The sequence below is a fragment of the Sceloporus occidentalis genome, unplaced genomic scaffold, assembly GCF_023333645.1.
Source record: "Sceloporus occidentalis isolate IW3139 unplaced genomic scaffold, rSceOcc1.0.p SCAF_8, whole genome shotgun sequence".
Taxonomy (NCBI): Eukaryota; Metazoa; Chordata; class Lepidosauria; order Squamata; family Phrynosomatidae; genus Sceloporus; species Sceloporus occidentalis.
This window is the reverse complement of record NW_028316988.1, coordinates 34,487,745-34,506,839: the sequence shown is the minus strand read 5'-3', so window position 1 is coordinate 34,506,839 and position 19,095 is coordinate 34,487,745. Positions and strand designations below refer to the sequence as shown.

The window sequence follows — 19,095 nt, the reverse complement described above, 5'->3', positions numbered from 1 at the left end:
AATGGATCTTGCCCTTCTGCTTGCTCAAATACACACCTTTTATATCTCTGTGGATTTTCTTCTCTGAGTGTAGATAGTCAAGGCCTTTCAAGATTTCCTTTAGCATTGTAGCAATCTGGAACTCGTCAAACGGGCCGGCCCGGAGCTTTACGGAGAAAACAAGAATATGCCATAAAAGTTATTTTGTAACCCTGGCCATCACCAGTTGTTAAGATGCATTTATGTAGCTTCTACAAGAGGCACACCATAAATAAGCCAAACAGCATAAGTAACTTGGAAACACTATCAAGCAGACATCCACAATATTTTGAGGGCTGCAGCATTTTACAGAAAAGTATAGTGCAGGGATGGGGAAAGTGTGGCCCTTATGCCACATGTGGCCCCCAGAATACCTCAGGGATCTCCCCTATTTTGCTTCCAAATATCTCCTAGGGGATATATGGGACCATGTTGCCATAGTTTTTGCTTCTCTGGATGTTTTTGGCCCAGGAGGAGGCTACCCACACACACACACACACACACACACACACACACACACACACAGTGATAAAGAAGTTGAGCTCTGGATCACTTCCTGTTGGAAAAAACCGACAATCTCCTGGACCAAAAATTTGGCAAAACTGCCTTCCATAACTCCTTCCTCTGCCCAAAAAAAAGTGAATCTGGTGAGGTGAGGAGCAATGGCCCTGCTCGGTTCCTAATTCAGGGATGGCAATGTGACCCTGTAACAGCTTCGAGTTGCCCATCCTTGACATTTAGATCATGAAACTGTAGTGTTACTCTAGTCCTGAGGGGTGCTTCAGTCATTATGAAGTGTGGAAGAGACATCAACGTCTGCAACAACCAAAAAAAAAGAGATGGAAATCTGCATACGTCACCAACAGGATGGCACCCTATATACTGTAATGATGTCCCCTGGTATTGCCATAGGCTACTCCCTTACAGACAACTAGGCTATGAAGGTATCAATAAGCGCTGAGACTAATAGGTCACTTACAAGCTCCTATTTGTGCTGGCCAAATGGCTGTAATAAAGTTATTATTGGCCTGTTACAGACTGCCAAAATAAAGCTGCTTGGGGTCTCTTTGGAGGTATGCTGTTTAAATGATGCATGCATCCTAAGAATCCGGAAGCTGCACCAAAGCTGCACTCCAGTGCTTAGGAATGGAGTGTGGCTTTAGCACAACCTCCGGACTCTTAGGACCCATGCGTCATTTAAATAGCATACCTCCAAAGTGACCCGAAGCAGCTTTATTTTGGCAGTCTGTAACAGGTCATTATTATTACAAGCCCCTATTAACATCACCAAGAGATGAATCTCCTCAAGTATCCAACCCTTGAACAGACGTCATTTGAGGACCTTAAGCAGAACATGCATGTCTCAGTATCATCAAAGAGTACTGTTTGAGGTGATGTGATCTGTTCCTGACGCCTGTCAAGATACGCATTCTTTAACTGCAACACTAAGGCAAGATGGTTCAAAGCAACATGTTACAGATGATCGTACATGTGAATATACTCCAGCTCTCCTGGAAGTCTCTTCTCCTTGCCCTGCAAGATACTTGCTACATGACAGCAGAGAGCCATTATTTTTCTTCCTGCCTTCCTAGTTCCTGCTGAGAGGAGCAGAAGGCAGCTGTTGGGGTTGAACGGAAGGCTATGCATAAGCAGGTGCTGCAATTCGAGTGTGACAAAGGCACAGTATGCCACAGAGCTGAGAAAAATGTCATAAAACTCACTCCTAATAATATTCCTGGATCTCAGGAGCGTAAACACTGAGCACTATTATCTTACAGGAAAAGGGTGGGACTCCTCTGCAGGGCTGTGGTGGAGCTGGACTAGGGGATAGGGGAAAACCACACAACACCACCCAAAGTGCTTTGCTTTTTCAGTCCCTCCTATGTGGCATCCATCATGAACGCTGCATTTGTCATAAAGCAATGGGGTCCTTTCATGGCTTTAATTTAAACTGCCAAAAATGGAAAAGCCAGGTCAGTTTGAACACTGAATATTAACCGTTCTTGGGTTTCATGGTACACTCCCTGGACCTGCTTTCAGAGGAAACATTTCTGCATATTCAGAGCAAGCAAAACATCCCAGTTTTATTTTTAGCTTATTCATGACACTTTTAAAAATAGCAACAAGGGTAATGCCTACTAAAAAGCAGTGTGTGTGTTATCTACTTTGTTTTAATCTGTTAAAACAAGGGAAGAAAAGACAAGGCAGACAGTCTGCAATCACGTCCATCGACAATTAGGGCTTGTAGTCCTTAAGTCAACAGGAGTGCTGTATGACCAGAGTCGGTCTGCACCGGTGGAAAGCGTGTTTGACTTGGACCAAGAAAGTCTGAACCCTGCCCAGACGCTGACTCACTTGGTAGACATAGTCAGCCTTAGTTATCCGTCTGCAAATGGAAGCAAGAGCTATCTAACTGACAAAGTACTTGCAAAGAGATGGGGGAGAGGATATATTATTACTGAGAGCACTTTAAAAAAAACAGTAACAAAATGGTTTACAATCTGGAGCAAATTACAGAACACCTCGAACACTAATGCACTATAAACAAACCCACCTGTCACTAACAGTATAGCAATGCTCAGTCGGTTCCAGAATCTAAATACTGTGAGCAAATTATTAAACCTAGAAATAGGCTTGCAGTGTTAAAGAATGTCTGGAAACCACATATTTTCATCAGGGATATTTAGATGGTTTGAAGGTATACGTTTACTGAAAGGCTCTAATACCTGGCAAGTGAGTTGACTAGCAACTAGCCATTCACTACTGACTAGTGAACTGTTACAAGACTGCATTTGTAAGAATAAAAATGGCTAACCTACAATTAGAAAGTGAAAAAACATCAACAAATACTTACCAGATCCAATGCTGATCCCCCACCTAAGTATTCCATTATTATCCATAACTTTGTGCCCTAGAAATGAAGGCAGATCAAGTGTCAAACTTTTCAAGAGAGGTTATTGTACCCTTTTGTAAAAACACAGACATCTCTTGGGCTCAATCCATCGAACCACAAAGTCCAGAAGAAAGCAAGACTCACCCTCCCACACACTTTGCAACTGCAAGCTGGCAAGAAACAATGGAGAAGTAAGTCAACATTGTTTTATCTCCTACTTCACAATTTTGCTTAATATTAGTTGGTACTCATGCTCTTCAGTTCAACTCCTCAAGTGGCTGAAATCATGCACCATTATCTCTTAAAGCGGAGGAAAGAAGGGGAAGGAAAGCAAGCAAAAATGGGGAAAAGGCTGGGGAAGGTATGCAAGAGAGGAGCAGAATATATTTAGGAACACAACAGAGAATAAAGCAGAGTGGTGGGGTATGTGAACAAGATTTTATGAGGCCCTGGATTTATTGGGTGCCCACTGTCCAAAGGAAAAGGCTACCATAAAAAAGAGTGAGGGAGATAGATCAATCTCTCTTTCAACAGAAAGACATCCGTCTATCTTTACAGGAATTCCCTCCGAGCCAGATATACCTCTGGAAGTTTTTGGTTTGGTAGCCTAATGGCAAGTTCATACATCCAGGTTACTAACATCATTGCTTTCCAAGCAATACCTTCTTTGGTATGGTTGCCTGAAGTGCGAGAGCCAACAAGGGCTGATGAGTTATGTGCTTTATTGTATTTAATTCTCCCAAATGTGAAATTGCTCTCACAATAATAATATAACAAATATTAAGTTATCAAATATTAAGAAAGACAGCAGCAATTCCCTTAGAACTCAACCACTATATCCCTTCTTTGAATTCTTTATGTTCCAGGGGTGTCCCACCAAACACCCTTCCCAGGAAAAGGTGTTCCTTCCTAAAAATGAATCCAAAACCCAACCTCCCTATACTGGCATTATAACAAATCCATGTCCCATCATACAGGTCAAATAAGAAAGCCATAAGTGTGGTTTAAGTGTGGTCTGTATGATATGTTGCCAGATCTCATTCAGGATAGTGAAGGCTACTCAATTCCTCCCAGAGCAAACAGATTAAATCTTCTGGCTTTTTTTAGATTAAAAAAGGCCAACCAATTCTATTTGAATCTGAAATTTTAAAAAGGTAGTAGAATCAAATGTAACAACACCATCAATTTTTAACATGGAATTAAATGTGAGTTCTTGTGTTAGGATGTTTATTTGCTCTATAACAGAGAATGTTGTGTTTGCAACCATTTGACCAAAGAACATTTCCCAAAGTATTGTTCAACATTCTGGGAAAGCAAACAAAGGTTTATTTCCCCTGAAGCCATTGTGAAAACAATTTTAAGGAACGGTTGGGGGAAAAATATCAGTTTTGGAAAAGTCCTGACCCTGCAGTTAAGAGAGCAAGTAAAAGAAATAATTGCATGGGTGAGGAAAATATGCCAGTTCACATTTTGCTTATGAAGGCTCTTCGCAGAAAAGAAAAAAAATGCCTATAATTTTAAGGCAGGTGGTTAGACTAGTAGCAGAATATCTGTTGTTAAAACAGCATGCAAGCTTTTATGTTTCAGATAATATGAACAAAGGCATGGCATTAAATCCTAATCAGGAAATTATTTTGGAACGACGTTGTCATTATCATTAACGAAATGTCCAGTTCTGAGATCAAAGGAGAAGCGCCTGCTGATCAAATGAGGCTAGAACTTTGTCCAAACAAGATGCTCTGGGACTTGAGAGCTTAATACAAGAAGCACTGGAGTTGTTTCTCTCTGAACGTTTCAAAGGTTTATCTTCATCCGCTGCATCTCCTAGAAATGCAGGTAAGATTGTCTTTGGGGCAGTGTGCCAGTTTCTACAGAAATGCCCCCAGCTTCAATAATCCATGCTTCAGTGACTTGTAGACTTGGGCTGCCATTGCACTGCAGAAATAATCCACTTAGACCCCACTTTAACTGGCATGGCTCAATGCTGTGGATTTCTGGGAACTGTAGTTGGTAAGAAACTGAGCAGAAAGACTTTTCCTCCTTGGTTTACACAATTAAAGCATCTTTTACCATCTTCATTGGCCTCCTGTCTTATTCTGGGGCTGATCTGACAGGTTTTCCACGTATAAGTTCTAGTTGTACTTTCCATTAGATTTTTTGTTTTTGCTTTAAGTGTGGTTTGTACATGTCCTTTATTATTTTTTACATTTTAAAACTAACTATTACACACTGCATTGATTGTATTTTATAGCCTTATGATGACAATATTTGATTTCACAATAGCCAGATTTCATCATCCAGAAATGAAAGCTGAAGCCCGTCAATTCCTCAGGTATATCCAATCATTTTTGTGATCAAAGTCCTGTTTTGTGAGACTGAAATATCTATTTATTACAATCGTTGTGCTGCACCTACACTGCAGAACTAATGCAGTTTGACACAGCTTTAGTCATCATGGCATTATCCTATGGAATCCTGGGATTTGTAGTTTGTTGTGGCACTAGAGCTCTCAGACAGAGAAGACGATACGTCTGACAAAACTAGAAATCTCGGAATTCCATATGACTGAGCCATGACAATTAAAGCAGTGTCAAACTGGATTTATTCTGCAGTGTAGATGCAGCATAACAGATCCTAATAGATCTCACAAAACAGCACTCTGATCATAAAAAAATGACTGGGCTGTTTATACACCTGAGAGATGGATGGGCTTCAGCTTCCATTTCTAGCTGACAAAAAGTGTCTATTGTGAAAACCGGCATACGTTTCAGGTGAGAAATATAAACTGATCTAAGGCAGCCTGTCCCAACACAGTGCCCCAACTGATAAACTAAATTACAAATGCCATCATCCTCAACCAATATGATTAGCCTAACAGAACCCTCCATCTTCTTTTGGGTTAACTGCTCTCTGCAGCCACTTTGCCATGCCAAAGGTGTGCCAGCTATTTTGAGCATTCCCACCTAAGGCTGAGTTTGAAGCCAACCCCATTTCCTGAGTATGGACTGAAATCTGAGCCAGCAAATAAAGGTGCAAGGCATCCATGCCCCAGATACAACCGGCAAATAGAGAACACTTTGTTGAGAACCAGGAAGGCATATAGGTTACCTTTATACTACAAGTGTTTGTTCCGACCGTCAGAAATCAGGAAGGGAAGGGGTTTGCCAAGCTCTTCACAAAGCCCAACTGTGCCAGCAAGAAAAACCTTAAAAGCCTTCATTTTGGGGCAAACAGTGTGATCACACAGATACCTTTGGGTGGTTACGGTGCGATTTGGAAAAGTCTACACAGCAGAAGAAAGCCAGCACTGTGGTCTTCCAAAATTTGCTCAAAGAGGTTGCTATTACAAACTTTAACAAGGCATCTATAGCTTTTGCCTGGTCATCCGAGAGCACCAGTGCTAGAGACAGAGATGAGCTGGGGTTCCTGGCACTGCTTGGATCCCAAGGATGCATCTACACTGTAGAAATAATGCAGTTTGACACCACTTTAACTGCCACAGCTCCATCCTGCAGAATCCTGGGATATGTATTTTTGTGAGGCACCAGCACTCTATGGCAGAGAAGGCTAAAGATCTCATAAAATTACAAACCCCAAGATTCCATAGGCTGGAGCTACAGCAATTAAAGTAGTGCCAAACTGCATTATTTCTACAGTGCAGATGCACCTCTAACCTCTTCCTTAGTTCCACAAACGAAAGCTCCAAGTTAAGTTGCCACTATTATCGCATGTATCCCCAACCCTTCAACACAAAATGTCATCCAACCAAGTTCTACTCTTAAATCAGATGTAGACACACGTCAGGCTTGTTGGGCCTACTTTCTTGTTTTCAACCAGAACCAGGCAGCCCAAAAATACAGAATTAAAGAATAAGATGCCTCTTTGAGCATGTTATGAGCCCAAGGATGTGTGCTCAATGCCAGAACTGAGCTCATAGTCTGTTCACACCAAAGTCCACACTCCTGGTTACTTTGAGTTCTCTTCCCTGTTGCCACAGGGGGAAAAACAACATTTAGGTCTTCATTTCTGACTTTTTGTCAAGCAGTGAAAATTCAGCCTTTTTGTTATGCATGCAAGAATCCTGTTGAACAGCTCTCTCTATCTTGCTCCATGTCATGTACTGTCTCATTTTAATGTTGTTTTTACTTTTTAATTTGATCTAGCTGCCCTGTTTGTTTCCTTCATCCAAGGATAGAACCACCGTAGTGAACTAAAATAAAAGATTGTGAAGGCGGGGAGAAGCATTCACCTTTAGGTTTCGTATTACGTATGAATCAGCGCTATCAATTATTATAAAGTCAACAAAAATGACAAATAAAGAAAAAAAATTGTTAGGCAGCTAACAACTAGTGCATGTTGGAAGGTGGCATATCTGTAGTATTTTACAACCCCTGGAACATGAGCATCAAAATGCAATGAAAGCAACAAGCCAAATTCATACTCTAACCTTGATCTGTAAAAACACAGGAATTTTGACAAAGTTAAAAAAACAACTGCCAGCATTCCTACAGTCACAACTCTGATTTTCTTGCCTTCAAAGCCATCAAAGATTGAGTTTTTCAATAAAACATGATGCAGCTTTATACATTACCTTTAGATAGGAGCCATAATATTTTGTTACGTATGGGCTGTCACACTGGCTTAGAACAGTTATCTCCTGCTGAATGTCTTCTATTTCATCTTCAGCCTCTTCCAGATCTATGATTTTTATAGCAACCACTTGTTGTGTCCGATTATCAATTCCTTTAAAGACTTCTCCGAAGGATCCTTTCCCAATACGTTCTAGTTTTGTGAAAAGTTCCTCGGGGTCTGCTCTGTGGTTCTGAAGAAGAGAAGGTGGGGAGGGATGGGATAACACAAGCATTAGGTTTATGCCTTGGTTCAACGGTTACCATCTTGGTTTTAGATGTCAATTTCACATCAAACAAAACCAAACAGTACATCAAGAATATACATGAAAAGCAGGCGTTCCATCCTGAAATCCTCTTCCTAAGAAAACCAAAACTCTTTATGCCATTTTTCTGCCAACCCTCCCACAAAAGAGAGCTACCTCTTCCAGAATCCTATACAAGTAGTAATTCATGGCTGGCATCCTGATCAGCATTTACAAGCTTGTATGTCAGAGCTTAACCTAAATATCCTAAAGGCACCAGATTCTGTATAACCTTGGGAGATAAGCGGGATCAGCCCTGGTTAGTACTTGGATGGGAGACTGTCAGTGAATACCATTGGTGCTGTAGGCTATATTTTAGAGGAAGGAACTGGCAAAGCCATTTCTAAATATTCCTTGCCTTAAAAAAACCCTAAGAAACTCATGGGGTCACCACAGGATGACAGGTGACTTGAAAGCACATATACACATACATACAAGCCAGACTTACAACACCTTGCAACATTTGAGACCCAGGTGTATGGTTGTTAATGACCAAATGTGACCCCCCAAAAACCCATGTCTTAAGCCAGGCAGTGTCACCCTTTGGGTAATGCACTATATGGCTTAAGAGGTAGTTTTTTTGGGGAGGAAGTATTGGAAGATGTAGCCAAGACAACAAATTTTTGCTGGCGTAGTTGCATCTGAGGATGCTGGATCTCTGACCAGGTTGCAAGCCCTGAATGGTTTAATATAAAAATCAACCTATTTTTCAAAACCAGAGATGGACTTCTTTCTTCTGGTTTTATGGCCTCTGCCCATCCCTGCTCTGGGTGACAGCTTTTCTTATTTTGGTCTTCAAGTACACCTGTTACTCTATGTTGATGGGGAAACAGCAACAAAATAGTGCCGAGGACATCAGGAGCCTCAGGTAAAACAATATGATAAAGCCCTCAGACGATCACAGCAATAATAATGTACCATTAGCTTGCAGGGCTGTCGACAAAAGCAGGCATTTATTAAAATTCTGTCTGAGAGCTATAAATAGGACGCTGCAAAAGTACAAACACACAAGTACAAGATGCTAATGGAATAGTCACCCTCCATGTCTACACAGAGTGAGCCAGAAAACATTCTGCAATTTTCCAGCTAAGCCCACAAGAATATTACTCAGTGTGAGCTTCAAACTCTAAAGGCTGCAAATCTAAATGAATTTTTTCATGGAGTAAGTTCCACTGAAATCTGTGGGACTTACTACTGAAGAAGCGTATTTCGGATTGTGCCACACAGCATAAGAAAAGGTTTGTTCAGCTGTGACAGGCTGAGTTTTCTTAGTCTGGATCTGATTGCCTAGCCCCCTATTTCACTATTTAGGTCTTGACATTCTGGAACCAGGTACCGTGGGCCCTCTTTATCCACAGATCCTTTATCCACAGATTCAACAACCCACGGCTTGAAGGTATTCAAAAATATATATGAAGTCCAAAAAGCAAACCTATATTTTGCCATCTTATATAAAGAACAACATTTTACAACAACGTTGTAAAGCTGTCCCTCCACATTTGCAGCTTTGACTATTTGCGGTTTTGATTAATATGTTCTCTCTAAGAATCTCTAGGTCCTCCAGTGCAACTACAGCCAGAAGATGACCATAGAGTTGTGCTGGAGAACCTAGAAGCTCCTAGAGAAAACACTTCTCTAGGCATCTGTAGGTCCTCCAAGATGATTCTATGATCAATTTCTAGCAGATCTTGATCACAGAGTTCCACTGGAAGACCTGGAGATTCCTGTGTTCTCTTAAGTAAAAAGATTAGAGGTTTGTTATTTATGTTTTTTCTACATCCACACTGAGGTTTTCCCACATTTTTTATTGGCAGTTTTACCATTTTCCACATCCTTCACCCCTAACCTCAGCTAATGTGGAGGGACCACTGTATATAATGGGACTTGAGCATCCACGGATTTTGGTATTTATGGAGGATCCTGGAACCGAACCCCAGCGGATACCAAGGGCCCCCCATATTCTCTTCAAGAACTCTGCAAAATCCTTTGTGGACGCAAGACTACCAAAGCCAGGGGATCATCGGTGTACTACCACTAAGAACCCACTTTGAAATACGTCTCGTTTTGTACCTTTCGACAGCAAGCAGCAACAGTTGTGCAACGTCCCCAGCTTGCCTAATTGTTCCCTTTTAGAAACCAGCTGATAATTACACAGGCGGTTTCCTCTGATGCTAAAAACGTTCAATATCCTCATGGAATTTTCCACTTTTCAATATTCATCTCTAGGGATGGGATCGCACCAGAAAAAGGCAGAGGTTTTTGCCACAATACTAGGATGTTTGTAAAGAAATACTTTGGGTGACTTGGAGATTTTCTTTCTCTCTCTTTTCAGTTTGTAAGCAAACATGTGTCAGTTTTCCAGACATTCAGAAATGAAGCAGGTTTTTCCAGAACCGGGTGTATTTTTAGACTCCCTTATTTCAAAAAACCTGTTTCAAGACTGTTGTTCTTTAAACAGCAGCTGTATGCAAACATCACCTCGGCTGAAAAGAAAAATGGAAACATAACCAAATTCAGTCATCTAAATTCGGCCACGGACTTGTTCCTTCAGCCATTTACGTAGGCTCATAAAATCATAAGAGTTGGAAGACAGCACAAGGGCCATCCAACTTGCCATGCAGGAATACACACTCAAAGCAAACCAGATCAATACATAAGCCACTCAAAAAGCATCGGCACGTGTCCCTATAAATTCTACTAGTTGGCGAGCTCTATCATCAAAATCTGGGTATAAAGATTCGAAGTGAAGAGACTGACAAAGCTTAGTGGTTGATGCCACAGATTTCACTACAAACCCATTAGATAACCAAGGGCACAATGTGATGATAATAATAGTAATGTAATAATAATAATAATAATAATAATAATAATAATAATACCACCCCATTTTATATAATGGGACTTGAGCATCCATGGATTTTGGTATCCATGGGAGGGGTCCTAGAAACAAACCCCAGCAGATAACCAAAGGCCCACTGTGATAATAATGGTGGTGGTAGTAGTAGTAGTAGTAGTAGTAATAATAATAATAATAATAATAATACCCCATTGTATATAATAGGACTTGAGCATTCATGATTTTGGTATCCGGGGGGGGGGGGGGGGAGGTTGTCCTGGAATCAACCCCCAGTGGATATCAAGGTAATGGTAATAATAATAATAATAATAATAATAATAATAATAATAATATCCCAATTTATATAATGGACTTGAGCATTCATGGATATTGGTATCCATGGGAGGGAGGGGTCCTAGAACCAAACCCCAGCGAATACCAAGGGCCCACTGTAGTAGCAGTAATAATAATAATAATAATAATACCACATTGCATATAATGGGACTTGAACATCTCCAGATTTTGCTATCCATGCAAGATCCTGGTCCCAAACCCCAGGAGATACCAAGGACCCACTATAGCTATTGCCACTGCACTAAAATAGCAGCTATTTTTGTAAGGGAGAGAAGGAAATCAGAAGCATCGCATTCAACAAAGCCCTTGACAGAACAAATATTTGCCAAGGGTTCAAGAACGGCCGTACGTCATCGGCTACGCTAGAATGCTTGTGAGATGAGCCATTGCCCCATAACCTGGTGATTCTAGTTTGGGATTTCACACTCTCTTTTTTTATGAGCAGATATTCTTTTGTCTGCTTGGGACACTCCCACAATACTACTGCAATAACCTGGAGACAGTTTTGACGACAACTAGCTTTTTGTGAAATGCCCCAGCCCAGGTGCTTTGGGTGTTCAAAGAGCAGAATCACAAGCAGCCCTTTGTTTAACAGATGCTGTTTTTCTAACATGAATACCTACAGGAGAGACATGGGCTCCCTTGTGCCAAAAATGGGATGCAAAATGAAGCAGGCAGCCGCTGCCTTTGCAAACAGTGAATTAGACAAGGAAGAGGACCTATTACCACAAAGGTGAGGAAATGAAGCATGGAGTGCTATGACTTACGACAAGGAAATCTCTCCCCCATCTCTCTGGGTTGAATTTTACCATTTTTACTTCCTTCAGCGGTTTGGAGACAGAAACACATTGCAAGACTTGCTTTCAAACTCATTCTGGCTTATGGCAACCCTATGCTAGGGTTTTCTTGGCCAGATTTATTCACAAGAGGTTTCCCATTGCCTTCCTCTGAGGCTGAGAGAGTGTGATTTGGCCAAGTCCATGGCTCGGTGGGGATTCAAACCAAGGCCTAGTCCAGCACACAAATCACGCCACCTCTCACATTTCAAGAGACTAACCGAAGTCAATTATATGTGAAGTTACCACGCCTTTCCAAATTTAATAGTGCCTCTTGTACAGGCTTGCCAAAGCCTTAGCATTTCCCAAATGAAAAGCAACGCAGTTTTGCTTAGTCTGATGTCTGGTGACGACAAACGATGAAGGGTCACCCCGGCAGAGGAATGTTTTGGAGGGGAGTGCCTGGTGCGTGTGTGTATATACTAACCTTACAAATCTTTGAATATTGTAAAACGCTCCAGAGTCGCAAAGATTCACCTTCTCTCACCAGAATTTGGAAATTTCTCTTTAGACTATCATGGGCCTTTTGGGGGGAAGGAGGAAGCCCTTAGGAGTTGTAGTCCCCCCCCCAAAAAAACAACTTTTTCCAAGTACTGCCACCATACAATTATACCGACTGCAATTTCATGACATAAAGATGTAGATAATAAAAGTAGGAATCCAAGTATTACACTACTAACAATAAATACTTTGGAGATAATGTTAAAATTGAAAAGGCATAGGAAAACATGGTATATTGAGGATGAGAAAGTACATCCACTAAGTATTTTTCTTTCAAATCCACCAAAAAGCTATAGATGTGGAAGAAGTGAGTGGGTTATGGATAAAATGGAACATCATAGTTAGAGGGTATAATTTAATTGGGTTTGAATTGTTTTTGTGAGTTCACTGCAAAAAGAAATAGATGTCTGGAATATTACTGGGAGCTAAATGTTTATGGAAATTGAATGTATTTTATAGGAATGTGTCTTTTATTTTTGGAAAACTGATAACAAGAGAGATTGCAATACAGGTTCCTCCTATTCTGCAAGACCTCGCCATCCAAATAATTAACCAAATCCCTCAGAGCCTTTCCTGGCACTATCTCTTGGGCCACCCATAGAGTCGGGAAGCCAAGACTTGATAACAATTCAAATGTAGCTAAGCAAACAATTATCACATTAATAAATATGTTTGTCTGACTAAGGTTTTTTCACTTTATAGATGCAACTATACCTGTCAGTGGCGCGTTTCCATTGTGTGGCCGCAGGCACGGAGGACCTACCTTTGCATTCACTCTGGCACCTATTCACATGGCAAGCACATGCAAAAACATTAAATATATAGTTTTGTGCACTCCTGCAATTTGTTTCTTTTAAAGCTGGTAGTATGCGGTTCGGTACATATGAACAGCAAGTCAGCTACTCAGAACTAAATGTTTCAGAAACAGCACAGCTTGTGTTTAGAGGCAAAGCAACTTAACATTGTTGATTGCCAACTTTTTAAGGTCTTTCCCACTTAAAACTGCATCTGTCCTTCATGCAAAAAGCAGAAGCTAGGCCATGTACAATGAACTCTTACATCAGCTCTCAGAAACAAGGAGGTGGTTAGCCACTTCGTTCTGACACTGAGCAGCCCATGCAAAATTAATTGATCTCCTCAAGTCTAGTCAGTTAACCGGTCTCAACATCGCGGAAACATCCATCAAAATTTAACATCCAAGTGGTTGCTTCCGAGGTCACACTGGAACATGGAGCTGCTTTTGCAGAGGGGGGTTCTCTGCGGCTGCAAATGAAGAACAATGCCTTGTGTTTCTACCACTTGGTGTATCTTTTGTGAACACCCACTTCCATCAACACTGTTTGATCCTCTTGGCTGCAAACACAAAATGAACTGGAACTCAAGAGGAAAGAAGGCCTCTCTAGCTCCTGACAAAGTAGAGTTCAAAGCCTGATGAAGATGACAAGAGAGCAGGAAGATCAAGAAACACATTATTGTTAACATGAAGCTTCTCACTTTGCGCAGAATGTACAACTAATCATTATCCTTCACTGTCACAAAGCGCAGCCTGTGAGTTCAAATAGCTTCTCCTCCAGTTAAGTTTTAAAAAGACCTCCATCTTTACCTCTGTTCCTAATGAGACCAATACTCTAATTCTGAAGATGTTTATGCTAAAAGGAGTCCACTGACTTTAATGAGATTTCCAAGGGAACATTCTTAGGATTACAGCATCAACACTCATTTATGGTGTTTGTGCAAGTGAGAGAGATCCAAACCAAAAGGCTTCGAAGGAAACAACTTGAAGGCAACCAACAAGAACAATCCAGCTAGCATTCAAAGTTTATTTTTGTAACTTTTGTTACAGTAGTTAACTTCTCTAAAGATTCAAGCGTCCCACGTAAATAAGAAAGGATCCAATTGAAGCGGTGATCCCTGTTCAAAGCTTATTTACACATTTGTGTAATTCCACAATATTCTGGAGTCAAAACTGAGCAAGAATTTCTTTTTTAAACGTTTCCTTATTGCCACTTTCCCAAATACATGAAATGCCAGCACATGTGCATTTGTGACTCTTCGTACGAAGCCAGCGCTGTCAAAGGAGTACAGCTGACTCCATCACGTGGCAATAGCATCTGAACATTTCTGACAACTAGAGCATATTGTGAAAAGTGGAGATAAAAATAGGACTTCCCTGACCTGTTCTTGGTCAGGGAAGTCAGCCATCAACAGCCATCTTTCAGTTCCTATTGGCCAAAACAGGTTTTGGGGTTTTTTTTTACTACATTAAACTTCAGTCAAACCTGAAGAACCAATACAGGCTGACAGCAAGCTGCGACTTCTAACCTGCCTCTTGCAAAGAACAGGATTGCCAGCCAGTTCCAAGGTTGGAGTTGATATGCCAACAACATGAATTTGACTGGTATTGTCTTAATCTTGGTTTTATGCAGGAAAAGCAACAGTGTGAACAAGGTGCGGTAAAGCTACCATTCCTTCTGACAATCTGCACTCCCAACAAACCCTCCTTCTTTAACAGGGAGTAATGCCCACCAAGTCCCTCCAGCATGGCATCATTATGGTTGCAATATAGGTTATTGTTGTGGTGGTTGTTGTGTGCCTTAAAGTCATTTCCGACTTATGGAAACCCTAAGTTAAGCAAGCGGATAGGAAGAAAATCAATTTATTTTAAATGTGGTGCTGGAGAAGATTGCTGAGGACACCATGAAAGTCAAACAAATGGGTGCTAGAACAGATCAAATCAGAAATCTCTCTGGAAACCAAGAAGGCTAGACTAAGGATGTCATACTTTAGTTGTATCACGAGAAGGCATGGATCACTAGAAAAGACACTATTGCTAGGAAAGGTAGAAGGCAGTAGAAAGAGAGGAAGGCCACATGCAAGATGGATGGACTCTATAAAAGAGGTCATGGATATGAATTTGCAGGAACTGAGCAGAGCAGTGGAAGATAGGGAGTCTTGGAAATCTCTCATCCACAGGGTCGCCATGGGTCGAGATTGACTCCAGGGTGGATAACAACAACAAAAAAAGATAATCCTTTCTTCAGAGGGGGTTTGCCATTGTCATCCTCTGGGGCTGAGAGATTATGATTTGCTAAAGGTCACCCAGTGGGTTCCAATGGCCAAGTGGGCATCTGATCCTGGTATCCCACAGGGATGTGGTGGCTTAGTGGTTAAGATGCCAATTCTGATGAGTTGGCAGCTCGAGGCCTGGGTCTCTCATGATGGGGTGAGCTCCCGTCACTAGTCCCAGCTTCTGTGAACATAGCAGTTCAAAAGCATGCAAAGGCAAGTAGACAAATAGGTACCACTTCGGTGGGAAGGTAATCGTGTTCGGTGCAGTCATGCTGACCACACGACCGCCAGAGTAGTCCTTGGACAACGCTGGCTGTTCAGCTTAGAAACAGTTGGTTATGACTAGATATTCATGTCAAGGGACTTCTTTACCTTTTTTATCTACCCCAGAGTCATAGTCCAACGCTCAAATTACTACGCCACACTGGCTCCCTGAAATACAGGTACCTCTCCATTATTCTGCAAGATTTCACCATCAAAATAATTAAATCTCTCAGAGGCTTACCTGACACACTATCTCTTGGGCCACCCATAGAGTTGGGAAGCCAAGCCTAGATAACAATTCATACATAGCTAAGCAAACAATTATCACATTAATAAATATGTTTGTTTGACTAAGTTTTGTTCTGCTTTAAAAATGCAACTGTTAATAGAAACAGAGTTGTCAAACCAAGTTCCATATCAAGGCAAAACTACATTGCATCAGCCAAGACAACCCAGAGGGCAGCCATGCTGCAAAATTAGATGCTAAAATTGTTGTGCACCAGGAGGAAAACAGGTAATGTGTCTTCCTTGATTTGAGCCACCAGAGTTCTGCTTATGATCACAATTTGGGATGTTAACTTAGAGGACAAAGACCAGGCTTCTTAAATACAACTATCAATCTTCACAATGCATCCACTTGTTTCTTCACCAGTTCCCTTTTAAATTCCTACGAACAAATCCAACGTTACGCAGTACAAGACGAAAACACAAGTGTCTTCATACACTAAACCTTCCCACAGTGGTAATTTCAACATAACTACTAGAGCATGTTCAACCTCACATCTGTTTACAGTTCCTGAATTGAAGCCACAGGAGCTTCAAAACCGTCTAGAAGGCGGCAGCGCTCTTAACAATTACAATTACAAAATGGCTATAAGTAGAAGTGGGCAAACCTAGCACTATCTCTTAAATGACAGAACGGTCCGTTTCTTTGCCAGGAGCTTGAAGGAAAAAAGGATGACATGTGGGATAATTTCTATCCTGCACCCAATACTCAAAGGGGTGTTTTTACTTTTGTGTTTTGTGCCTTCATTTAAAAAAAATGAAATGGAAACGCTACTCTTTGCAGCTGTACATAGCAGAGAAAGATACTACCTCTTCCTATATTAATTAAGAGATCTAGGTTAGGTTAACAACAACAGCAAATTGAGAGGAAATATAAGGTTTATTGCTTTAATGGCGAAACAGAACGCTTCAAGGAATTTCACAAAGTTCTTCCTGAAACTCTACACAGCCTAATAATAATAATAAATTAAAGGAAAATGGATTCTATACAATATAGAGAGAAAGCTGAGAATTTGCATTCGTTCGGCTTATAGATACATATTTACCAGGGGAACATTTCCTCCTATCAAGCTATTAAGGAAACTTTTGTAAATGAGAGAAGGATTCTTTCCTACTAAATGATCATTTAAAGTTCCTGCTGTCACAGGTGACCAGGACTACTAAAACTTGCTACTAATTGCTGCCCACACTGGAAAGACTTCCCCATTTCCAGATCTATTATTTGTCTAATCAGATCAAACCATCAAGCTAAATCACTGATGCGTATGAATGTAAAAGTATAGGGTTGGGGGTTTTTTTTGCCGGAGATAAATGTTTCTGAAAAAGAAAACAAAAACAAGTCGGGAAAACCTTTAAGCTGTCTCTGCACAAGCTAAATTCCTTGCTCCAAAAACACGCAGCCAGTTATTTATAAACTACTTAGTTGTATTTAGCTACTTAGCTAATTTCGAATTTCTGAACAATTCAGAACACAGACACTGTTTTCTTTATTTCTACGTTCAGGACTATCTCCTTCTGTTGTGGGGAAATTACACACACACACTTCTTAAAGTAGGTTAGGATAGTGCTAGAGAAGTGTTATGGTCCACGAAGAGAAGAAACATTACCTGTTGTTTCAGCTTTTGTTCTGACTGGGTTTAATCCTACCTTGACATTCTGAGTTGCATTTTAATTGGAATTTTAATAAGCTGTTTTGGGTAGCTAGTTTTACATCTGGACTGCGGGTTATTTGTTTTCAATAAAAGATACTCTAGATATTATGGAAGTCGGGAACATTGATTTTGTGAGAGCTGGCAAGACGGGACTGAAAAAGAGTAAAACGTATGTCAATCCAATCCCTAACATCACAATTTGTTGACTTTTACCTTGAAAAACCTTACCTTAACCTCCCGTCTGTTTAAAAGCATTTCTGATCCTACTCAGTCTTACATCTCCCTCCTTTTCAGCTAACTTCCTAGTCCTTAATGATAGGGGGGAAAGGACCAAGGTCCAAAACACACTGCAGCAATAATCCAGTTTGAGACCACTTTAACTGCCCAGGTTCAGTGCTAGGGAATCCTGGCCATTGTAGTTTATTGTGGCCCCAGAGCTCAAAGCAGTTTCAAACTGGATTATTTCTGCAGTGTGTTTTGGACCAAAGTCAAACAGTGTGAAAACCCAACATGTGCAACTAGGATTAACCTTAATGACCTACGTGGAAGATCATCCAAGATCAACCCATCCAACATCAGCGAATGAGTGTGCAAGGGAAAACCTGGACAGAAATATCGCCATGACATAAGCAACAACTTCAAGGACCACAGTGCCCCTCTTAACTCAACATCTTTCATCTTCAGCCAAAAGGCAGCAGAGAAAAGAAAATGTTTTCGTTTCAAAAGTGGATTGATTCCATACCAGATTCCCTTGCGTGGACCATCATGTTCCTAGGTCACTGAGCCACCATTCACAGGCTTTGAGTTTAGATCATTCAAAGGCTGCATCCACACTGCAGAAATAATCCAGTTTGTCATAGCTTTAACAGTCAAGACGCTATCCTACAGAATCCTGGATTTGTAGTTTGTTGTGGCACTGGAGCTCTCTGATAAAAGAGGCTGCAAGTCTCACAAAACTACAATTCCCAGAATTCTATAGCACTGAGCCATGGCAGTTAAAGCAGTATCAAACTGGATCATTTCTACAGTGTGGGTGCAGCCTAAGATCTGTCCTGTGTGTGTAGATACCTTGCAAGCAGCTGTTTTCCAAGACATTCAATCTCTGTACACAGAATCGACAGGAATTTTCCAGGCATTTCGTTTATTTATTAGTGCTAGTGTGCAATAAAACAAAATGCATGGAAAATTCCTGTTGATTCCGTGTACAGAGATTGAATGTCTTGGAAACAGCTGCTTGCAAGGTATCTACACACACAGGACAGATCTGTGTAGTACTTTGTCCTTCTTGGAAAAGCTGCAGAGATATACTTGTGTGGAAAACACAGCAGCAAGGAACACAGAGGAAACTGGCGAACCTGATTTTAGGAAAGAGCTCAGGATCTGCTTTTAGGACAGAACCTATTTATTGAAACAAAGCTATGCTGCGGGTGCTTAGTGTCCATTCGGAAGTGAGT

General features: G+C 41.0%; 1 protein-coding gene across 1 annotated transcript in view; it reads right to left on the bottom strand.

The window, feature by feature from the left end:
• STK26 (serine/threonine kinase 26) overlaps positions 1-19,095 on the bottom strand; it is a 33,678-nt gene that overhangs the window by 9,200 nt on the left and 5,383 nt on the right. Inside the window, exons 3-5 of the mRNA XM_089536231.1 lie at positions 7,503-7,733; positions 2,873-2,929; positions 37-145 (exon numbers count right to left, since the gene is read on the bottom strand). Of these exons, the coding sequence (XP_089392357.1) occupies positions 37-145; positions 2,873-2,929; positions 7,503-7,733 (397 nt within the window). The remainder of the gene's footprint in view (positions 1-36; positions 146-2,872; positions 2,930-7,502; positions 7,734-19,095) is intronic.